Source organism: Dipteris shenzhenensis, chromosome 9, assembly GCF_047967505.1.
Source record: "Dipteris shenzhenensis isolate YYH24624 ecotype China chromosome 9, Dip_SZ_1.0, whole genome shotgun sequence".
Taxonomy (NCBI): Eukaryota; Viridiplantae; Streptophyta; class Polypodiopsida; order Gleicheniales; family Dipteridaceae; genus Dipteris; species Dipteris shenzhenensis.
Genome location: NC_141604.1, coordinates 42229153 through 42251850, shown reverse-complemented (window position 1 = coordinate 42251850; position 22698 = coordinate 42229153). Strand labels below are relative to the sequence as shown.

The following is a 22698-nucleotide window of genomic DNA, read 5'->3' as shown; positions in this document are numbered from 1 at the left end:
CACGCAGACAGCAAGAAGCCGAAAAAGGAAGCATACAAGGACAGAGGGGACGTGATGGCCATCACGAGGCACGAAGGTTGACTTCGGATGGGAAGATGCTTTCCCGTAGAAGCTGAGAAATTGGTGTGGAATCGTATCGACGGAGAGCTGAGGATCATCATCGACGTGAATTCACGATTGGAGGAGGAGGAGGATTTGGCGATGGATTTCTGCAGGAATTCTTGCCTCAGCACAAACGGATTTCGGCACGGCAAACGCACGACGCGAGGCAAATTTCCGTCAGCAAATTCGCTTTCCACCTTTTGTCGTGCTGCTGTTTTCCGTTCATTCGTCGCATCTATGAAGTTGAAATCCTCGGCAGAAGCGAAGACCTTGCAACACAACATGCCGCGGCGGAGGAGACGAGCTTCCTGCAGAATATGCCTGAAGAATTGTGCTTCGAGCAGCTGGCTATGGCGAAACAACAGGAGCCTCAGGTGCATTTATTCTTGCTGCAATTCTCTTCTTCCTCTTCTGCTATATGATTCAATCATCAGCGTATTTTCCTTCGCATATGTTTGCCACCTCCCTCCGAGCTTAAACGAAGTTTGAAACTCCCCGTTTCCCTGCCCCTCGATTGCTTCACCTTCACAAAGCTCCAACCTTCTGACGGCTCTCCTCTCATCCGCATCCGGGAAAATTTACTATCGCTTCTGTAAACATGCGGAAGTTGGATCATAGACCGACCGAGCTAGAGCGGAAACTCAGCCAACTAAACTTATTCCAAGACACCAGCCACACCAGTTCTCGGAATCGCATCATGCCCGCACCCTCCGGTCGAAGTTTGGCGTTGCACGCAACCCAACGGACTTACGATGAGGATGCGCCAGCGCGTACAACGCTCGTTATCGCTGCTGACGCTACCAAGGATCCCACGGACGAGTGTTTTCGGTGGGCTTTGAAAAACATCCTCAAGCCGGGAGATCACGTCATCTTTGTCGGCATCCTTCACCGCATTGCTACTCCAAGTACCATTTTCTTGCAATCCTTGCATGCATGTGTAAATCCTGTTGATCAAATAAGCTATACAGCTGCAGAAGATCGTCATTCGTGATCAAGTTCATTTCAGAACGCGATTGTAAGTTGTCTCTAAATGCAACTCCGATACGCTCTGAGGGCTTACCTTGTAGTCCGGGCGGAAAACTTAAGCTCCATGTATTGCAAGATTGAAGATTTAATGCATCATCTTTTGAACATACTCCATCCATAGTTTAGAAATTGAGCATGGCTTTATACTCAATTTGCTCTACTGGCCCTCTTCAAACCCTTCCCTTTTGCTAAAGGTATTGGGATAAAGTAGGAGTTCAATCCTGCCTGCACTATGTTTGCGATAAAGTATCCAAGACTAAAGTTCCTCTAATGTCAACGTTAACAAGCTTCTGGCCGTGGTCTTTAAGCAGAAAAGTGGACACAGCTGTTTAATATGTAAACACATAGGGCACACACTGGACGGAAGACTTGGTGGATCTTTGGGCAGAAAAGTAGGACCCCTCTTTAGCATGTATGTGGGGAATGAACATGTCGTGCGTGCACTGGGAACCGAGACTCCTAAAATATTTGTTACGAGTGCAGAAAAGGGGAAGAAGGCGCCAAGCTTTATAAGTACAGAATGTTATCAATAGATGAGTGAAAGAATCAATGTCCTCTTGTGGGGATGTGTAACAGACGTCCTTGGATAATTTGGAATTGTCCAAATGAATATAGATAGTATGCCCACTCTTGATACTTTGTCCTTATGATCTCTCATCCACAGCTTGGGCGCTGGCCAGCAAAGCACCTTCACAATCCAATTGCTTCCCTTGATAGACGTGAACATGATGAACATGCGACTTGTAGATGATGCAGCTAGAACTTGCCTTTTTATTCCACAAATGTCTATAAAAATTGCGCTAAGAACTGTTTCGATGGGATCTACCCATGCCTTCCAGGAAAAAGATTGTCCAATCTTTAGAAGCCATTAACTTTGAAGAAATCTATTTAGTGTCCTTTGTGGGTAGCCTCACACTCTGAGCCACACAGATAGTGAGCACACCAAATGTTTATTCTCTCAAACACGAGAGGCAGTGATGTGGACAACGAGAAGCAAGAACTTGGAACCTGCTGTGGAATAGCTGTGCAAGATGGATGTCAATTTGTTTTAAACGTGTTGATCTGGTCACATGTTTATTATCAGCATCAGCAGACGCAAAGCTGTTCTCCCCTAACAGATCAGGTAGCATGCAGGTGCATGTGGGACTCCCCATTTGCGTGTAGCTAGAGCCAATGGGTAGAGATGGTACTTGTCATGGCTGCACAGGATCTTCCCATGAGTCTATACAGCACAGCCTCTAGGGAATCTCCCTCGGCCTTTGAACTTGAAGCCTCATGCCATCTCTAAGCCAAGCTACCTTGCCCCATTTGAGCCTCCAAGATGCCTCCCAAAGGCGAGCAATGCTTGTGAGTGTGAGTCTCCACCTAACTTGAGCTGCAGGAGATCGTGAGCATACATAGTGAGTGGGAAGTGTGTAAGCGATTATCCAAGATGGACAGTTCTCACACAGCACCCCTCCCACCTAGGTGGCTAGTATCACAACTTGGCACCTCCATGTTGTGCAATATAGCCAAGTGATGGGTGGACAATAGACATCATTTGGCTGGGTTAGGAAGGTTCTAAAATGCCTCTGAGCATTACATGAGTTTGTGCGAGGCTTGACTGTTAAGAGCGGCACACACCTCCCTAGTATCTTGGAATCTCAAACTGTGCATGAGAAGGATTATATCATGGAAGCTCTAAAGGTGGACGAGTCTGCATGTTGACCAGTCTGGACTCTGTATTAGAACCCTTGTATCTCTGCTGGAGATACAAGGGTCAGCAGAGATACAAGGGTTTTGAAAGTGAAAGTCTTGCTGATAGATGGATGATTATCTATACTTTTAATGTGTGCAGTATCAGCTTAGTACATGTACTTTAGCCATGTATCACAGCAATTAATTGGCTACAAGACAGTATTTGCCAACATTGGGTGCAATCTGATGGTAATGTTCTATTTGCAGTGGGGTACAAGTCACAGGCAGATATTTTTGACTTTGTTGGTACAAATAAGAAAGCTTTGGAAGCAGAAATATACAAGAAGATGGGCCATTTTGAGCGGAGGCTTCAACCACTGTCAGCCTCATGTGACCAACAGAAGGTAAATTTGTGGCCTTTCCTAGCTTTTCTGGAAAGTCCCGTGTCATTTCATAACATCCTCTAGGATCTATGCTGATTCTTCTTTTAAAAAAGCCCTGTGCATTATTTCTATGAAATTTACAGCATTAGGAGATTCAGATCAAATTTTGGCTGTTTTCCACAGGGCTTGATGTTGGTTCATTTTGTTTGCGCCAATGCATGTGATTGTCCTGATCTGTTGTAGGTTCCCTGAATGAGGTTTACCAGTTGCTTCAAATAGCTTGTATACTCTTCTCAAATACCATGTCCTCCCTTTCCTTTGTCATGAAAGAGGATCTATGAATGACATTGCAAGCTGAAATATAGGAGAAGTATATAGTGATTAGGAGTTCATGAACGATGCACAACACCTGAAGCATCATTGAATGTAACAGGTATACTTTGATATTACCATTGCAGCAGGGACTCCTCTCAAGGTGGTTGTGGTGGAGCAGACCATCAAAGCTAAGGCCACACATGCCATTCTTGATAGGTGACTTCAGAAATCCTGTATAAACTCATATTCTTGGTGAAATTAAAAACATTTTCCTACTTTTGTCACGGAAAATAACAATGATTATCAACTTTGAGTTGAACTTCTTTCCATTTTCAAAATTAAAAAACAGTTTTGAGTCTCCTCTATAAGAGAGGGAGTGTCAAATTTTAAAGATATAAACAATTCACATATAGGGTTTATCACATAAAGATTAAAAATGGTGCCACACAGTTATCTACACAAATAATCACGATAACATGTTGAACGCCTTTTTCTTGTTGTAATGTATGGATCTTGGGGATTTTGCAGACTGAATTTGGAAAAATTTAACAATAACAAGATGAACTCAAATTTGTTATGGAGGTGATCCTTTATCCGTTACAGAAGCCAATCAATTTTTTACCAATGAGGAGTGGAATAATGCCACCTCATGCCATGGTCAGGGAACCAGAACAGCTAAGACAAGCCTTGCCTATGTTTGGGGCTGTCCGGTTAATTCCTCTCCGTGAATTGCCTCCAATGGGCACACAAGATCCTCTAGAGTGACGATAATCTCCCATAACGAACTATACTCTATGAGCATATTGGAATGGAATGCAAAAAGGTCACTAAAAGAGAGAAACATATCATTAGGGCTCAACTTCAAAGAGCAATAACTGTCCAGCTGTGGAACTACATAAAGCACTAAAGCACGCTTTAGGGTTTTGTTTCTAGTGGGTGGAGATAGAAATATGCAAGCACTGCAAAACATGAACATTCATAATGGATACTTCCTCTAGTTTTTCATGTGGTTAAAATTTTAGTACAATGAAGAAATTTCTTCACCTTGAATTACGGTGATGTGACCCAGTCGAGTCTGGTTTGACAGTAGGATAGTTCACCTTGAATTATAGTGATCTACTAACCCAGCCAAGTCTGGTTGGACAGTACATAACACTTGAAGCAACTGAATTTGGAGAGCTTTGCGATCTGCTTTCATATGAAAATCACTTGACTCTTTTGATTTTTCAAGTTTAATATTGTTTGGATGTTCTCATTATCCTCATGTTTCCTATTTTGTTTTCAACCAGGAGTTTGAGAAGAGATGTAAAGTATTACAGAGATCGGCTGGATTGTATCCTTTTTTCAATTACTCGAAAGAATCATCTGGTAACTGTACGAGATAGGAATGGTCCGCTCCTTGAACCAAAAGGGCCAATTCACAGGATAAAGGCTGAAGCCACACGTGCTTCAAGTAACCTGGGTTCACCTGCCACTACCACGTGTTGGTCCAGTTTCTCAGGTTCGAAAAATAACTAGTAAAATGCTTTCATAACTTCTTGTGTCTTATGCTTTTGTTTTCTTTTAAGTGGAAAATTTTTGTGCTATGGGAATATCTATCATGTGACTCATGGTCTAGTTTTGAATATGTAGCAGAAGCTAGTGCATCAACTGGTTGTTTCACAGCTAGTAATAAAGAAGTAGACACAAGGTTCTCAGCTGTTTCAGAAAAGGTTGCATCCATTTCTGAGCGTCTTTCCTATGAAAATCCAAGTATCAAGACTTCTTATTGTGTTATAGAGAGTGTTTACAGATTGCTTAATTCTTGTTTCTTCAAATCTCCTTAAGCACGTTTGCACTCGGAAGTCTCAATAGGCCTGCAACAATTGCATCATTTATCTGGTTATTGGAGGGCATCCTCCAAGAGAAATGTGAAGGCATATACACTGATAAAAATATTTGCTAATGTGTTGTGGTTCTATGCCTGACCCCAGGTGTGGATACAAGTGGTGACGTAAACATGTTAGTACCTATACCATCACCAGACTCTGATTCAGGTTATTCTTCAGGCTCACCGTCAAGAGAAAGTTCATATATTGATCTCGGTATGCTCTACTCCCCAGATGGAAGAAATTCAGTCTGGTCTACTGGCAGTTCAATGAAAGAGGAGAGTTATTCCAGATCAGCTTCCTCTTCACATTATGAGGGATCTGAATCAGAAACTATCTTCTCTTCTACAAAAGTAATTTCTTTCCCAGGTTCTGGTTTTATTCCTGAAGAAGGAAATAACGTCACTGCTACATCTTCAAATCCTCTTTCTGGTGCCTCTTGTTCTTTTGATCAAAGACTTTCAGGACCTCCACAGAATATATATCCTATCTCTGTACAACCCACAAGACAATGTAAAGAACTTCATGAACTTCTTAAAGTTCATGAAATGGGCTGGGATTCTGATGATTATGAATAAAAGGAAAACTTGGAATACATTAGTCTATCTTTGGACTGTGAAAAGGCTCTGTCATCATCTGAGACCAGAGTGACTGTATCATAGCAGAAAAGTGCCTCTGAAACAGCTGTGCAGGATTATCACACACGAGTAATTTAAGTGTAGGAACACAATGCTAATCTGACGAAATGACAAAAGATGATGAAATTTTTTGCGAAGCTATAGCCATTTCACTAGATTATGGAAGATATTTTTCAACAATGTGAATTTATTAAAGAAAGTAAGAATGGAAGTATGTAGTATATATGCAAACCTTAGGAATTGACAAGAAAGGGAAAAAACTACAATGGAATTACGACACATTGTCTATGTACGGGGACGAGCATTTTCTGAGCGAAATCTTCCGAGCGTCCGAGCGAAGGAAAAAAAAAGCTTCCAACTATGCATAAATATGGCAAAAATCGATCAGAAGAAAACATAGTTTCACTTAGAAATATGCAAAGTATTATAGCAATGCCTATTTTATACAAAAATCTTTAGGTGAATCTGTAGGAATGGTGAGAGCATAATGGGATGGCTTTTGAAGAAACCCACATGTAGAGTAGACTTCTCTATGAAAATTCCCTTATGATCCTTCTTACAACTTTTACTTAATAGGGGGTGACATTGAAAACCCTCTCTCAACCTATCTTCATGAAAGAGTTTCTTCAAAGAAAACTCATTGAAGCGAGCCATCCAGGTAGTTTCGCCAGCGAAACCCCTTTGAAGCAAGTCTCCCAAGGTAGTTTCGCTGGCGAAACTACCTTGGACAGCACTTTTAAAAGTGACATAACTTTCATATCCAATGTCCAAATATAGTCATTCAACCACTCAAATTGATCGGAACACCCCATTTGAGCACATCTATGGAGTTATATTTTGGAAAATCTTTCATATATAGTATTAAATATTACATGTATTTTATGAGAGTGATATATAAGCCCAAGTTAATACTTATTTATAGTAATTTAAACTTCTTTAGAAACATGTCCATAAATATGCTATAAAAACACTAAAAAGATATTGCCATATGATATAAATGTGTTAATAAGTAATTATATATGCATAGTATTATTACATTGAGAGTGATTATGAGGAATGTTTCTTAAAGGAATCAACACTTTTTTAAGGTAATAACAGGGGTACAAAGGGATGTCTCTAAATAAGAAAATTATGTTGTGTAAAAATGAATGAGTGACTAGTCTGTATATTTTTATGATAAAGGGATCTAGTTCTAGTGAAAATAAAAGTGTAAAAACCATGTTTCCTAAAGAAAAACATTTTTAAAAATCTCTTGAAAAACACGCTCGGATAAACCTGCTCATAGGTTTTTGCTCGTAAAATTGACGCATCCGTCTATGTACATGTAGATATTTTGAGATAATCTGAATGCATTTTGCCATATAGCTCAAATCGATTGTGCTCCTAAGCATCCCAGGGAGCAACAAGCTCAAGAATGCTCAAAGTTAGCATAGCATACTTAAAGAATCCAAAAAAATATCTTGAAATATTTCTGGATGGCATGGACCAACAGAAGACAAATGTGCACACTTTATGACAGCTCCAAAAGAAGCGATGAAGTAAAAACTGTGGGGATGTCTCTTGTGTGCCATAGAAAACTCAAGAAAATGTATTTCCAATGTGCATAATATTCAAATTTGTCAATTACAATAAATCATTGCGTTATTACATCGTCTATTTGGACAATACAACGAGGGAAAATAAAAATCTGACGGTCTTGAGTACAGTTTTATGCTTATGTATAAGGGAATTGTTGATAAGGTCAAAGTCAAATTTCTCTTAGTTGGGCATATGCATGATTACATAGATCAAATATCCAATGTATCCTCCAAGAAGCTTGGAAGAAATTAATGTGTTCAATTTGGTGGAAATGATTGTGCTTCTGAAAGCATCTTCTACTCCATGGCTTCAGATTTTACTACTTGGAAAAGGCTCACAGTTTCAATAAGTTTATACTAGTGACACAAGCAAGGAAAGTTCTATCAACGAATTGCATGATTTGAGCTTTTAATATTAATTTCTCATAAAAATAAAAGTGAATCAAAGAAAACACACGCACGCATGCACGCGCACACACATGTGTGCATGCATGTGTGTGCATACACTCACGCAGGCACACACTGTTCGCGCACGTGTGTGTGTGTGGACAATTGATATTGAAGATGCCTTTGGCTTAAAGAGGAAAATTTTATTTCAATACCAAATAAAGACACTTTGAAAATGGGTTTATACAAGTAGTAAAATGCTGATATTTTAGTGAAATCGAAAGTAGATGTTTGTCATCAAAAGAGAAATATATTTTGATAAAAAATTTATTGAAGGGGGATGCCTAAGTACCTACCACCATCCAACAAGAGAAAACACAGGTGAGAACATGTTTTAGCTTAATTCCTTGTTATCTGCATAAGATAAATTTAGTGAAATTGCAAAATAGTTGACCTAAGCATTTTGTGTAATAAGCATTAGTGCAATCAAGTACTTTAAGAACTCAAAAAACGTCGAATTAACACAATAAGCTTAATAAAACATAAGGGAGATTTGTTGTTATTTATTTATGACAACCTAAGTTTTGCAAAGTATTGATATAAGCAAGATTGCAAAGAAATTAATTAGGAGAACGTGAGTTAGTAAAGCTTTAAGTTTCCAAAATGATCAAGATTTTTGGGAATGAAGCTATTGAGTTTGTGAAGTATTCAACATGAAGAGAAAGGGAGAGTGGGTGAGAAGATAAGAGAGGACTAGTGGAGGTAATTGAGGAGTAAGAGGATGGAGGTGGAAGGGAGGGTGGGTGAAAAGATAAGAAAGGAGTAGGGAGGGGTGAGAGCATGGAGGTGAATGTGTGTGTGTGTGTGTGTGTGTGTGTGTGTGTGTGTGTGTGTGTGAGAGAGAGAGAGAGAGAGAGAGAGAGAGAGGATAGTGGGAAAGATTGATAGAATGAGGGGGAGAAGCCAAAAGTAAGAGATGAGTGAGAGGAGGGCAAAGAAGAAAAAGGTTGATAACTACAAAGTGAGAATCCATGTCAATACATGCAATGAAGTTGTGCAAAAGCAAGGAATCCTAAGACTGTTGAGGTAGTCAAATCGTAGTGCAATTGCTAGACCAAGAGGTGCAATAGCGAGTAAAATAATGTATGAGGGATCAAATGAGTGTATGATGATAGCTACGTATGAGAGTAGTTTTGGACGGAATCTTACACAAAGGTAGAGGTTGATTGTGATGAGAAACTAGAGAGGGAAGAGGTTTAAATAGGGCAAGAAGGAACAATTAGATGGAACATTGAATTGTCAACCAAACCTAGAGCAATGGTAGGTTCAGCATACCACATACAAGGAGGGGTGGTGGTAGGCCAAAATAATTCAACTTTGGTTAAAACTATTTCTTAAGGGTAAGCTTCAAAAACCAATAAAGGTCGCTTTTTAAAGGTCTTATAGAAGATAAGGTTCACATGGAGGAGAGAATGAAAGAGACCACATGGAAAAGAATGAGGGAATACATATGTATGCCTTATTTACTAACTATACACACATGAAGGGAGAAGGAGGTATCAACACGCGTGTGTCTTTTTTCTAAAAGCGGTGTGAACAAGACGTGAGTGAAATGGAGAGGATCAATCGAAAAGATTGGTGAAGAATGGAACTGGAAGAGGTTTATTAACAACAGGAGGCAAAGGAGGGGTAAATGTGACACGACCTAGTGGTGAAGGCCATTGTGAAAGGGAGAGACAGAGTAGTAAGAGAGAGAGAGAGAGAGAGAGAGAGAGAGAGAGAGAGAGATTCTATACGTATATCCCAACGCTCAGATTAGTAAAGATGTTGGAGTCAAGATTTTGAGCTTGCCAATAGACCTCTAAGATGTGCTAAAGACCAAAATTCAAAGTCACAAAAACTCAAATGTGGTACATAACCCAAACAGCATAAGAGTTTCATTCCATTCTGGCTCATGTGCCCCAACCTACAAAGCCACAGAGTACTTGGCTGCTCAGTTATTGCAACAACATGATCAGAGACCCCTGATACATGTAAGCCCCTGGCCAAAACCATAGAGCCCTTCTGAAGTTTTCAACTCTGAAACCTAAAAGTGGTCTGAAAACCACAGCGTCATCTAGTTGACCCGCTGAAATAAGACTCTTGGTCAGCTTAGGCACATGTCTCACATTTTTCAAAACAAATACATACCCATTTGCAAAAGAAAACTTTATGTCCCCTACTCCCATTATGTCACATGCATAGTTATTTCCAAGATGCACACAACCTGTCTTTCCACTGTCATAAGTCGAGAACCCCCATTCCCTATGGGGAGTAACATGGAATGAAGGAACAGTATCCAAAATCCACTCTTGGAAATATTCATCATCTGAAGTGGTAAGCAAGTCTGTAGGTAGACTAGACATGAAGATTATGTCATTGTCACTATTATCAATGATGATTGCATTGATCTCCTCGATCTTCATTTTTCCTTTGTCCTCCCTTGGACTCTCTTCCTTCTTATTTGCACTCTACTTTGCATTCTTTTTCTTATCCGTTTGCTCTCTTTTCAGCTTGTAGCAATCCTTTTTCATAAGAGAAATATTGCCTTAGTCTCTGCATCAAAATTCATCTTCTAAGCTTGAAGCTAGCTGAAAATAATATTGAATTCATTCAAGTGAGAAGCAATGGAGACCCCTTCCTTCATCTGCAGCAGCTTAAACAACCTCTTCATGAGGTAAAATTTATTAGAGGCAGTTTCCTTCTCATAAGTGGCACATGATTTCTTCCACAGATCTTTCGTAGACTGCTCATTTACTACTATGAAATAAACTGACTCTTCAAGATAAAGTCTAACAGTAGACTTTGCTAATGCATCCAACTCATTCCAATCATCCTTAGACATATTTGTAGACTTAGCTCCAATCCGTGCCAAGGGTCTAATTTGCTTCTTTTGAATAAGCACATCTCTTATCTTTTCTTTCCACAAAGAAAAGTTTGTACCATCAAACTTTTTAATGCTGAAAAACTCCTTTTCAGACATGGAAGAGGATACCATGATGCAAATGAAACAAAATCCCAAATGCTAGTACCTATGAGAGAGAAATCACACCAAATACTAGGTACACCCAAATATGTATGCCACAATGGAGGGTAATACCACAAAAAACTCAATGCTCAGAGCATTAAAATTTATCTGACTCATGTGCATATACTATGCATCCATATGAGCAAATCTAGAGCAAATAGAGCCCAAAAGAAAATGCCAATTGCAATGGCAAAACAATGGCAATCCTAATGCCAATAATAAGTGCCAAAATGCCTCAAGCATAAATGTTGTCCACGAGCATATGCATCAACAAAATCTCATCCAAGAGATCATAGCACAACTGTGCATCCACTGCAATATGTCAAAGCTATCCCTCATCATAAAATAGCATATGTTTGCCTGCTAAACTTCCATCAATAAAGCATCCCACAAGGCAATCTGGGCCTATCAGTGCATCCAACAAGGATCACAATGCATCCAAATGGCCTATAAAGCACTAGTGCAAACCACGAATGAGTACACATGGCTCAAACTACAACTAGAGTGATTTTCATAAGGTATATCCAAAAATCACGGCCCCATGGCAATGATCGCTAGTGAGAATAGAACCTGGGATGCCTCAAAACATGGGTGTCACTACATAATCGAACTCAGCAAGACAATCTACAAATATCTCTCTTCTACCGGAACTCCAAAATCTCATCCGAGGATGGAGTAAGAGCCAGTCAATGCTTGTATTTACTTGCAAAATTAACCTTAGGTGGATTAAAACATAAGGGGTAGCCTTATTAGCCATGTGGCAATCAGTGAGAAGGTCTTGGAAACTTTGAGAAATTTCTTGCAACAAAGAGACGATGAAAAACATAGAGAATCACAACTCCCTCGATTCTTCAATGGCAAGCAGCTTTGTCAACAGATATTTCATGGAGTCTTGGATCCAATGGGATAGATAGCTCCACAAATGGAGGCCCGAATGTTGAGATCCCACTCACATTGGAAATGACGAAATGAAAACGTTGCGGTGGACAGAGGTTCACCACAGCTTTAGAACTTCACGGAATTGGAAATAGCTTCATAGGTAGAAGTTTTAGACTGCTCTGAATCCACTGGGAGTGTCTGAACTGTAAATGGTGGCCTGGATATGGACATCCAATACACGAAATCCACGCAAGAAATTGAATTTCGTCACTTTTTGCAGGAGCTATAACTTTTAGCTGAAAACTCAGATGATAGAGATGTAAGAACAAAAAATGAATTACTCAAAGTCTTCTACAACTTTTCTTTTGATCTCAAGGCAAGATTCAGCTTTTAGAGAAATATATCTTCATCACAAGACCCTCAGGTCTAAAAGAGACTATCTTTTGCCTCCAAAACCACCTGCTGGCTTGCCAAAAACCACTCAGAGAACTTTCCAAAGGTTTCTACAAGGTCTTTGCACACCAGGATGTAGGTCAAGTCACCCAATGGAGCTTCTCCTTCCTCCCACAGAGTTGTAGCAACAGACTTTGGGCTCCAGGCTCACACTCGGGCTCAGCTAGAACACTCACGCTCTGATACCAATTGAGAGTGATCTCAACGGAAGCAGAATGGAAGCAGGTGAGAGAGAGGAAGAGCCAGAAGAGAGAGCCACACAAGTTTTGGTGGGTGCAGAACACCCTATTCTTCTATGTCATCCATATATATGTGTTTTTGAGTATTGTACATAATTGGGGTTAAGGTACAGTGGCCTTTAACCCCCACAAGATGAGGTGAAGGGTATTGAAGGTAACTAAATTATCATGACTAAGGCATCGAGAGGGGTCAAAAAACTTGATAATGAGAGGATTATTTATAAAGCGAATGTCATCAATATAATTAAAAGTAAGGAGGAAAAGGGGGAGAAGATCGGTCTTGCCAAGAGGGACAAGTTTTTGAATAAATTTGAATTCAAAGATTGTCAAATAAAGGTGACACAAGAGAGGGGAGAAAGAGTACCCATGGGAATTCCTTTTGTTTGAGTCCAACAATGTTAACCAACTAGGATGACTCAAAGGCCATGAAGTAGATGGTTGTAGGTAAGGAAAGTATTAGCGTGGAATAGTTTTTTGACCTCATCATTTTGGTGAGGTCGAAGTGATGGTTCTTAAGATGAAAAATTTTTAAATGGACTTTAGATCCCATTTCACTGATATAAGAAAGGTGACATGAGACAATGTCAATACTGGACTCAATACCTCATAGTTTATTGGTGTTAAGATTAGATATTATTTTGTATGTGAGATGGAGCCTGGGCCATTAAGGGTAATTATAGATTTAAGTTGTTTAATTCCTAAAGAGATGAGGTTAGCAAGGGATGAAAAGACACAATTATGTGCGGTGGTGAGCCAATGAAAGCTGCCTTTTTGTGCTTTGTAAGTCCACATCGGAAAAGGAAGAGTATTAAAGGAAAGTGGGAGGTCAAGGTTATTTGGGGAGTGACTAATGGAGGATAGAGTATCAAAAGGGTATTTAGGAAGGAGATTGAATTCTTGGAAATGAATTCTATTTCAAGCTAGTTGCCATACTAGAAATATGCAAAGTGTACATGGTTATCTAGGCCAGCAATGAATACATGGTTAGAGATCTAATTAATTTCATCAAGGAGAGAGTTATCCTCAAGTAGATATTTTTGAGTTGTGATTTTTGAAAAGTTATTGTAAAAATGGTCCAAAAACTATGAGAAAGGTGGTCTATGAAAGGGTAGGAGTCAAAATCTAGAGAAGAGCCTACATCATGAAAGCAATCAAGAGGAGATTTGAGTGCAAAGAAAGGGTTTAAGGGGATGATGGGGATATATTTAAACCTTTCTTCATTTGTGAGTGAAGGAATTGGCTATGAGAGAAGGTAAGGTCGGCAATGAAGGCATGAGGTTGGTCATCACAGGTTTTAAGCAAACCCTTGAATGTGAAATGCAGGAGTAGAGGAGGAAATTTGGTTAATGGTTTATAAAGGAGAGTTCTTATGGGATAAGCATATATTTTTGATTAGTAAAGGAGTGGAAAGTATGAACTAGCAATGAAGTGTGAAAGAAATGTATCGGATCTTTGACACCCAAGAAGAGCATGTTTTCAGAAACTTACACCAGGTTGTGGTACCCATGTCTTATGGACCCTTTGGCCCAAGCAACTGCTGATGTGTGTTTGTAGGAGGTGGTGTGGTGGTGTGCTATGAGGTGGATGGCTGTGATGGGGTCAGTGACAGCAGTGACAATAGAAGAAATCTAGATTAGGTATTGTGTCGGGATTAGACAATGGGGGCTGTGAGCGAGTAGAGTTGAATAGGGCTCTTTCTATATCGATATCTACTTCATGTAGAGCCGTAGTGTATGCTACATGTGAATCATCAAATTGGCTAATGCCAGTTTGAATCATGTTTTGAATAGCTTCAATAATATTGTTATATAGGACTATTATGCTGGTAGGGTGATAGCACCTGCTGTTGTGTGCAAAAAGGCAATGGAAGACAAATTAAGCATCCCCTTAGCCACTCACATTCAACCACTCTAGGCTTTGATCCAATGACTATGGGTTTCAAGGTAGGTCCTGTAGGTCAATAGGCTTTAGTATCTCTAGCATAGGGCTTTCATTGGAGAAGATAGAAGAGTCTTGTATAACTTGTACTCATGCCACAAAATTATATACAATGGTGTGGTATAGGATATTGACATCATCTTGGAGGATTATGTCCTCATGAAAATATGCCATAGCCATTATAGGATGCGTCATTAGGTTGTTATGGTGTAGAAGTGTGTCTATGTCATTAGTAGAGAGTGTGTACTCAAAATTGATGATGTGATGTGTGGCAGTTTTTACTCAGTTTTTAGCAGAGATGGTGTGAAGGTAATCGTTGAAGGTGTCTTCAACTATGCATATAGAAAGGTAAGTGAGGAGGCATTCAATAACAACAATCACTCGTGGAGGTCGTCAGGGTCCTACTGAGGAGGAGTAGCTATTTGGGTGGTTTGGAGCTCTTCCTGGAGGCGTATGATTTGTTGCCGGCATTGCTGCAGGAGTGTATGTAGTTGCTCTATCTATTGGGCTTGTTGAGCCACTTGCGCTTCTAGAGCTAGCTTCTGCTCTTGCACCCCCATGTGTTGCTTTTGATCCAAGGTTAGCTTGCCTTTGTGGAGCATCATAGTCCACCTACAGTGTATTGTTGCATGATCTCTCTATGGCCAGGGCTTTCTCTGTCTATTGGTGCTTGCTATTTGTTAATTTCCACTACTTTTAGGCCACTGGCCTTGACCCCATTAACTTGTCAGTCTTCTTATTTTCCAAAGCATCTTTTGTCTGTTGGAGTTGGTGCCTATGGTGGGCTGCAACAACAATGGCTTGGTGTGCTACAAACTCCTATTTCTTGAGTAGCACATTCTATGCTATTTGTGCCATGGCGTTGGTGTCTCCATAAAGAAGTTCTCCTTCTGAGGCACACTTCTGTCTCTTTGTATCAGATCAGCATAGCTCTATGCAAAGTTGTACGTGTTTGAGGTACAAAGTTGTTTTACTTCCAAAGAGGTTGGGAGGCAAGCCTGCTATGTCCGAGTCTGACACTGCTCCTATTCTCTCATTCTGGCAGCAGCCTCATGGACCTGCTCTTGTTAAACTCTATGCTTGGCCACCTGTGGGGCTCTATGGAGGCATTTGTCCTTGCTCTTGAGTAATGTCAATAATTGGTTTTTCTTGCGACACATGCTTCTTGAGAGCGCGCTTCTGTTTGAGCTTTTCTACGGCTTCTGTCTCTTTCTTCCTCCTGTTGCCACTTGAGTTCTGCTTGCTACTATTATTGGAGTGCCTCTTGCTCCTATTTCTACCTAGCCTTAGCCTTGGCTTCTTCTTGTCCAGGTCCTCTATTCCTCCTTTCTCTTTTTGGGTGAGGGCTTGGTGGGGGTTTGTTGTGTTGGAGTTAACAATAGTGTGATGTCTTTCGATGTGTTGCCGTAACGATCATTTCACATGTAATGTATAATCGGCATAAAGAACACTAGGTTGTTGATTTTGTTCTTGGAATATGTGCAGACAGTGATGATGTTTGTGGAAAAACTATCAACCCAATTGGTTTCCTTAGGTGCATGCAAGTGCACAAGCGAATTTGGCAAAATTAGACCGTGATGCTCGGTGTGTTGTATTTGGGCTAGGAGTGTGATGACACAAGTGGCCTTCATGGTGACTTCATTTTTTTTCAAGCTGATAGGGATCCCACCCCTATGGATCTTTACATTATAATTGACGAGCCCATGTAACACTGATCCATTTTGTAAAGCATCCTGTAAGGTTTGGGGATGTTGGGAAGTCCAAAAGCCATGTGAATTCTTTCTACTATGAAATAGTAAAAGTGGTACTCCCCATTAGCATGTAACCAGCCAGTTGTCTCGGAGGAATTGTTGAATCTGTCCACAAAGTAAACCACCTGTCTCACAGATTCAAGTTGCAAGGGAGCTTGTTGGCCACCACTGATTGAAGGCCCATGGCTTGAATAAAAGGGATCATTTGCTAGGTCTTGGAGTGTGAAGAGAGTGGGAGAGAAGGAAGGAGTCTCACTTGCAGCTTTCTCACATACACAATGGGGGAATACACACAAAGGTGGAGGCTGAAAATAGTTTTCTTCTTCTTAGTTGTGAAAGCCAAAAGAACTCTCTATAGTACAAAAGAAGAGGTGAACCCTATATCTGGGTCTCAAACCAAACTTAGCTAACCTAGGTGGCATACTAACTGAGCTACTAACTAGAGTACATAAGGATAGCTGTCATCCAACTATTATTCATGGGCGGTGTACCAACCGCATCTGCAGCTGTGACATAAATGCACAATGGTCACTGTGGCATATCATGAGTGGAGCTCAATATCTCAACACTCCCCCTCGAGCTCAATCCCAATTCTTGCACACCAAGCACGTCTCTGAACTTGCACAGCTTCTCTGCGCCTAATGCCTTTGTGAATATGTCAGCTACCTGATCCTCTATGCTGACATAAACTAGATCAATAAAACCTACTAGAACCTTCTCCTGCACATAGTGATAATGCACCTCAATGTGCTTTGTTCTACCATGATAGAGTGGGTTATTTGCCAAGTGTATACTGCTCATGTTGTCACAATAAATTACAATTGTCCCATCTGTAGACTGATGCATATCATAAAGTAGCTTATGCAACCAAGCTGCCTCACATGCAGCCATTGCTACACCCTTGTACTTAGCCTCTGTGCTCGACAAGGCAACTATAGGTTATTTCTTGCTACTCCAAGTGACTGCAGCACTCCCAAAAGAGAACACATATCCATTGCTAGATCATCTATCAGAAATACTACCGACCCAATCAGCATTAGTGTATCCATGCAACTGTATCTCAACCCCAGTCTCATAAAATAGTCCATCCTGCAATGTGGACTTCACATACCTCAATATGCATCTAGTTGCATCCAAATGCGATTTCCTTGGAGCCTGCATAAATTGACTTACCAACCCAATAGCATAGCTCAAATTTGGCTTGGTAATAGTCATATAAATCAAACTTCCTACTATGCATCTGTACATAGCAGGGTCTTCCAGAAGCTCACCTGCATCTGTGCTCAACTTCACATCTGCTACTCCAAGAATGCCCATACGGCGTGCTGTACTGTCTAAACCCTGCTCATGTTAGCGTCCTGTTCACGGGGTCATCTCTTTGCTGGAAACCTTGCCCAGATCTGCCCTTTTCATCTATAGACAGTCTCTAGAAATGTGCCTTCTAGATCTTCTCTCCATAGAGGCTCTCCTTTGTTAGGGATCTCCTCACTCTCTCTAGTGCTCACATGGCAGCCCCATGTACCAACCTATCATTCTATGGTCCCCCCCCCAGATGCACTCCTCATATGGGGGCTCACAGGTGGGGAGGTGACCAACCCTAATCCAACACTTTGTCCAAGCTTCAACATGAGCGTTCCTTGATTCAAGCACTTGCAAACAAACAAATTCAAGTTCTAGCAACAATCGAATACAATACAGCAAGTTTCATGGGCGAAGTCCTTCATAAAGGGATGAATAGGAGCCATTGAGGATTGCCATTTTTCTGGTGGCAAAAAAAAGCAACATAAAAATGAAAGGCAAAGAAAAGCAACATAAAAAAGGAAGAGTATTTTTGTGCTTGCATGCTCATTTGGAAGAGTTTAAATTGAAACCATATAGCTTTTACAAGTAGTTGTAGCTTGAATGAAGGGAGTGTGGATTGCTTTTTGATTAGCCTTCTCCTTTGTTTCTAGCTTTGTCATAGCTTAGTCTGCCGCCCTTCACCTCTAGAGTGCCGACAGAAACCCAGTTTGAAGACCTTTGTGTAAATGGATGCTCTAGTATGTGTGGGTGTGTGTATTTGTATGTGTGAGAGCATATGTTTATACCATGGTCTACAGCCACCGTTGAGGACGTTGGTGGAGAGGTCGTAGTAGCTAGTCCCTGCTATGTGTGATGGAGTTTATGGTTTTCAACCTTATTAGTGACTATCATGAGATTGAAACTGCAATATGTGTTGTGTTTTTAGAGGATGAGTTTGGGCATGTTCCTGGATTCATTTCTCCCTCTCTCTCTCTCTCTCTCTCTCTCTCTCTCTCTCTCTCTCTCTCTCACACACACACACACACACACAATGAAATGAAAAGGAGGCAAAGAAAAGCAAAGAAAAGGGATATCTATGGGGATGTGTCCTTGCTATGTGTGATGGAGTTATGGTTTTCAACCTTATGAGCAACTATCATGAGCTTGAAAATGCACAAAGCATGCGATCCATAGGTTGTGCTTGGAATAGTTTTGGATATCCTCTATGTATGTGATCTTGTGCTTCTTTTAAGTCCAAGTGGTGGATTGCTAAGCTAAGGGCTTGAGCTCGTGGGTGGTCTGCATTTGGGACTGATCTATTTGAGCAGGGAGAGTTATAGAAAGTGTGTGGGAAATAGAGGGAGTAGTAGAGGTTGGGAAGTCTAAAGAGGCTTCGTTACTTAGTAGTTCTTTTGCTAAAAATAGGTCTTTGGCACTAACAAATTGTGAGGATTGAGCTGACATAAGGGGGTGTAAGACAATAATACAATGTATGTGCTCAACAGATAACAGGATCTCGTACACAAGAGAGAAAACAAGATAGTATGGAGAATCAAAAATTTAATTACTGTAGAAATGTAGAATAGATGGCGCTGCCTCCCAACCGTGTGTTCCTATGAAAGAACTTCGATGGCATGCTGGAAACAGTAGAAGACGGAGGTTGGATGCAAAGGAATTAGGGTTGTTGTAGCCAGTGATGAAATGGGCTTCACGGGCTTGCTCTTATATAGCCACGAGTCATAGTCGGTTAAGCTCAATTGGGTGGCTGACCCAGTCCGCCCAAAACAGTCGACTGGGGGCCACCGACCATACAATAAAAATGGTGCGCAAAACAGAGCAATTGACCTATGGTCATCGTTCGGCCCAAAGCCATTCGAGATCATCTGAGGCTTCAAACGGGCCCCGCAACTCGAGAGTGGGCTGCCCCGAGAAATGCTCCATGTACCCTCAGTGTAGTCAGTCAAGGGATGCCTTCCCACACTTGCATGTAGCCTAGTTGGCGGTGTGCCAACTCTATCTAAAGCCGTCCAGTGATCAGGCCACACATGGCCCCCATCTGGTGTCCAAACCAAGACTACCGGATAACCGAGCTACTCAAATGCCTTCTCCTCATATGGGGGGCTTACAAGTAGAGTTAGCTGGTTCCCACGTAGTTACATGAGAGTAGAGCATTGATATCTAACAGGGGGAACATGAGTAGAAGCAAGATCTAGAACAAAGGGAAGCTGTGAAAATTCATTAAAACTTTGGTAGAGTTTTTCATACAATGCAAAGTGAGGATTTGCAAAATGAGGATGGATCTTTATATAGTAATCTTGGTAATGCTATAGGTCAGCATTAACATTAATGCAATGACTAGCGTTGTTAGTGTAGTGATGATTGGCATTAACAAGGGATTATCATAACGCGAGTAAGCACTATTAGCATAGTGATTCAGCGTTAATCTTAAAGCAAAGTCCTCGCATTAGAAGTCATCACATTAGCATTAAATCAATGATGACATATGATATAGTAGAGAGTCAGCATTATTAGCATAGCAGGTCTAGAGTCAGTGCATTAGGCTTATCACAGCCGATTACCACACTAAAAATTGTTGCATTAGCAGTCATCACTGTGTTAGCCTTAAAGAAGAATGGTGATTTTCTTTGACCTATTCTTAAATTTAATGAGCATGCTGACTTGTCTGGATTTCACCTAGGTGACTATGATGCATGTGGAGTTGTGCTGATGCTTTGAGAGTAGCGTGTAGACAAATTGATCTTGTTGACTTAGAATGTGTGGGTGCAATCTAGGGGACCCTAGGGACAAGAATTTTGCAACCTTTATGGCCCTAATCACCTATGCTGAAATCTGTCGAGTTGACTTCATTGTGTGGATCATGACCAATAAAGGGTGCTATTTTAATTTAAGGCATACTGGACATGGGGACTTCCTATTCTCATCTCTGTTGTAGGCTGTCTATTTTCACCTAGACTCAAGATATGATAAATGAAATTACATTAGCTGGAACTTAAAATACTGTGATGCCAAAAATTGATATCTTTTATTTGGCATTGGTGTTGCATTTCTCTATGTTTGATAAGAGTGTGAAAATCAAGTGATAGCCTAGTGGATCTCACTTATTTCCATTTTCTAAGATATTGTATGGGATTGCGAGGATGAGTGAAATGGATCATTGTAAATACCAGGTTATGGGGTTTTTAGAAAATAGGAAAAGTGAGTCATATAAAGAGGTGGTTCTCATGTCCATATGTTCCAATAATGTAAGAGAAATCACATGCCAAGCATGTGGAAGGCATGTGGAGGAGTGTGGAAGAGTGTGGAGTCAAGAGGAATCCTTCTAAAACTCCTATGTGGAATAAGGAGGATGTGAACATATGGAAAAGAGAGATTCCTTATGGGCTTCATGTGGGAAGACCCTTGACTCTCTCAAATATTTTAAAACTCATGAGCATAGTTTGATGGGACACATGTCAAGAGTAGACAAAAAGGACATGGGTGGTGACATGCAATCTTATGTGATTGATGGGGAAAGGAATCTACAGGTAGCAATTGTAAATAGGTGAAGGAGGGTGATAAAATCTCTATAAAAGGAGCTCTCCTCTTCCTTGTTCAACATCTCTTCCACCATTGAGCCTAATGATGTTGTAGCTCTAGTCCTCAAGCCTCTTCCATGAGCCCTCTCTCTCCCTCTTGTAGATATCCTCTTATGTAAACTCTTGAGTCCACATCTCTCTAGATCATTCTCTTTCTATGAGTAGTCTTGGAGCTCCCACTCCCTCTTGTATGTATGAAACCTCTTCTTCTCCCTTGTATTTATAGTATTTTGAGTTGTATTTGAGTAGAGTCTCACCCTATTGGTAATGAAGTTCACTTTAGGTTACCTCTCTTGAGTGTCTCTCCCCTTTTTCCATTTCTTTGTTATTTCTCTCTCTTCCCAAAGTCTTCAAAGGTGCTTTTTATTCAGCCGCTCATTGTGCATACATTGTTTATCCATTTCTTGAGCCACGAAGACATCTATGGGACTTGGATCATTGATAAAGTATGAGCATGGAGGGAGTATTCTCCTAAGTCAAAATCAACAGTAGGAGTAGGTGTTTTTCATGATTGTTTGACCCCCTATCAGTATTTTACTCATAACTTCCTGTTCAGTTCTCTAATTTTAACAAAACTTATATCAGCATGAGGCTCTCTTCAAGGCACATCATATTATGTATTCAATTTGTATCAAATGTCAAATCAAAAGTTATGAGTCTCTGTGTGTGATTGTTTATTTTTCAGATAGTTTTAACCCCCTTCCAATAAAATGTCCTGAACTTTTCAACCACTTCTCTGTTTCTTGCAAAACCTATATCAACATGAAGCGCATTTCAAGTCCATATTTAAATATACCTTAATGCTTGATATCATGTCTCTATTAGAAGTTATAGGCCTTTGTGTTTCATGATAGTTTGCAGAGTGTTTTGCACTACTGGTAGAGGTATCCATGAAGGAGGTGCAATGTTTTCCTAGAACCTACCCATCTGACCCAATCAACCCCTTCAAACAACGTGTTGTATATCAGCTCATGTCATATTGGACCACAAGATCTTATTTAACAACATATCTCTCTTTTCTTTGGCACAAACAAGCTTGGAAAGATTATGGCCTCCGCTGATCCTTTAAATAGTACACACAGAGAGAGAGAGAGAGAGAGAGAGAGAGAGAGAGAGAGAGATTTCGGTGTCTCAAAGCAATCTCAAAGAATTTCATAGTTTTGATATAAAAGTAGCAAGATAAGATAGCACAAATAAAGAGAGAGAGAGATTATAGCAGAGGAATAGACACAAGCTATAGAGAAATTGACTTGTAGGCAAGGAGACACAAAGGTTGAAGGCTAGGAGAGACCACAGTGCAACCGATGGAGACAAAGCAAGGGAGAGAAAGCAAACAAAGGGATTGATGATCCTTAACGTGGGATGTTGCACATCGTTTATTTTTTATTAGTTGACCACTTACAAATCTACATATGCATGGTGCTTCTACAAGCACTCAAAAAGAATTGTCGATGGACTAAATTGTTGAGATATCGAGCTCCACTCGTGATATGCCAGGGTGACCGTTGTGCATTTATGTCA

At 40.5% G+C, this 22698-nt stretch overlaps 1 protein-coding gene across 1 annotated transcript; it reads left to right on the top strand.

Moving 5' to 3' along the window:
• The first annotated feature begins 229 nt into the window (after positions 1 to 229).
• LOC147898658 (uncharacterized) lies at positions 230 to 5949 on the top strand. Its single transcript, XM_087379210.1, has 6 exons — positions 230 to 476; positions 3073 to 3209; positions 3622 to 3719; positions 4793 to 5004; positions 5139 to 5255; positions 5477 to 5949. The coding sequence occupies exons 2-6, from the start codon at positions 3153 to 3155 to the stop codon at positions 5947 to 5949; spliced, it is 957 nt and encodes a 318-aa protein (XP_087235336.1). The 5' UTR covers positions 230 to 476; positions 3073 to 3152.
• Positions 5950 to 22698: the final 16749 nt, after the last annotated feature.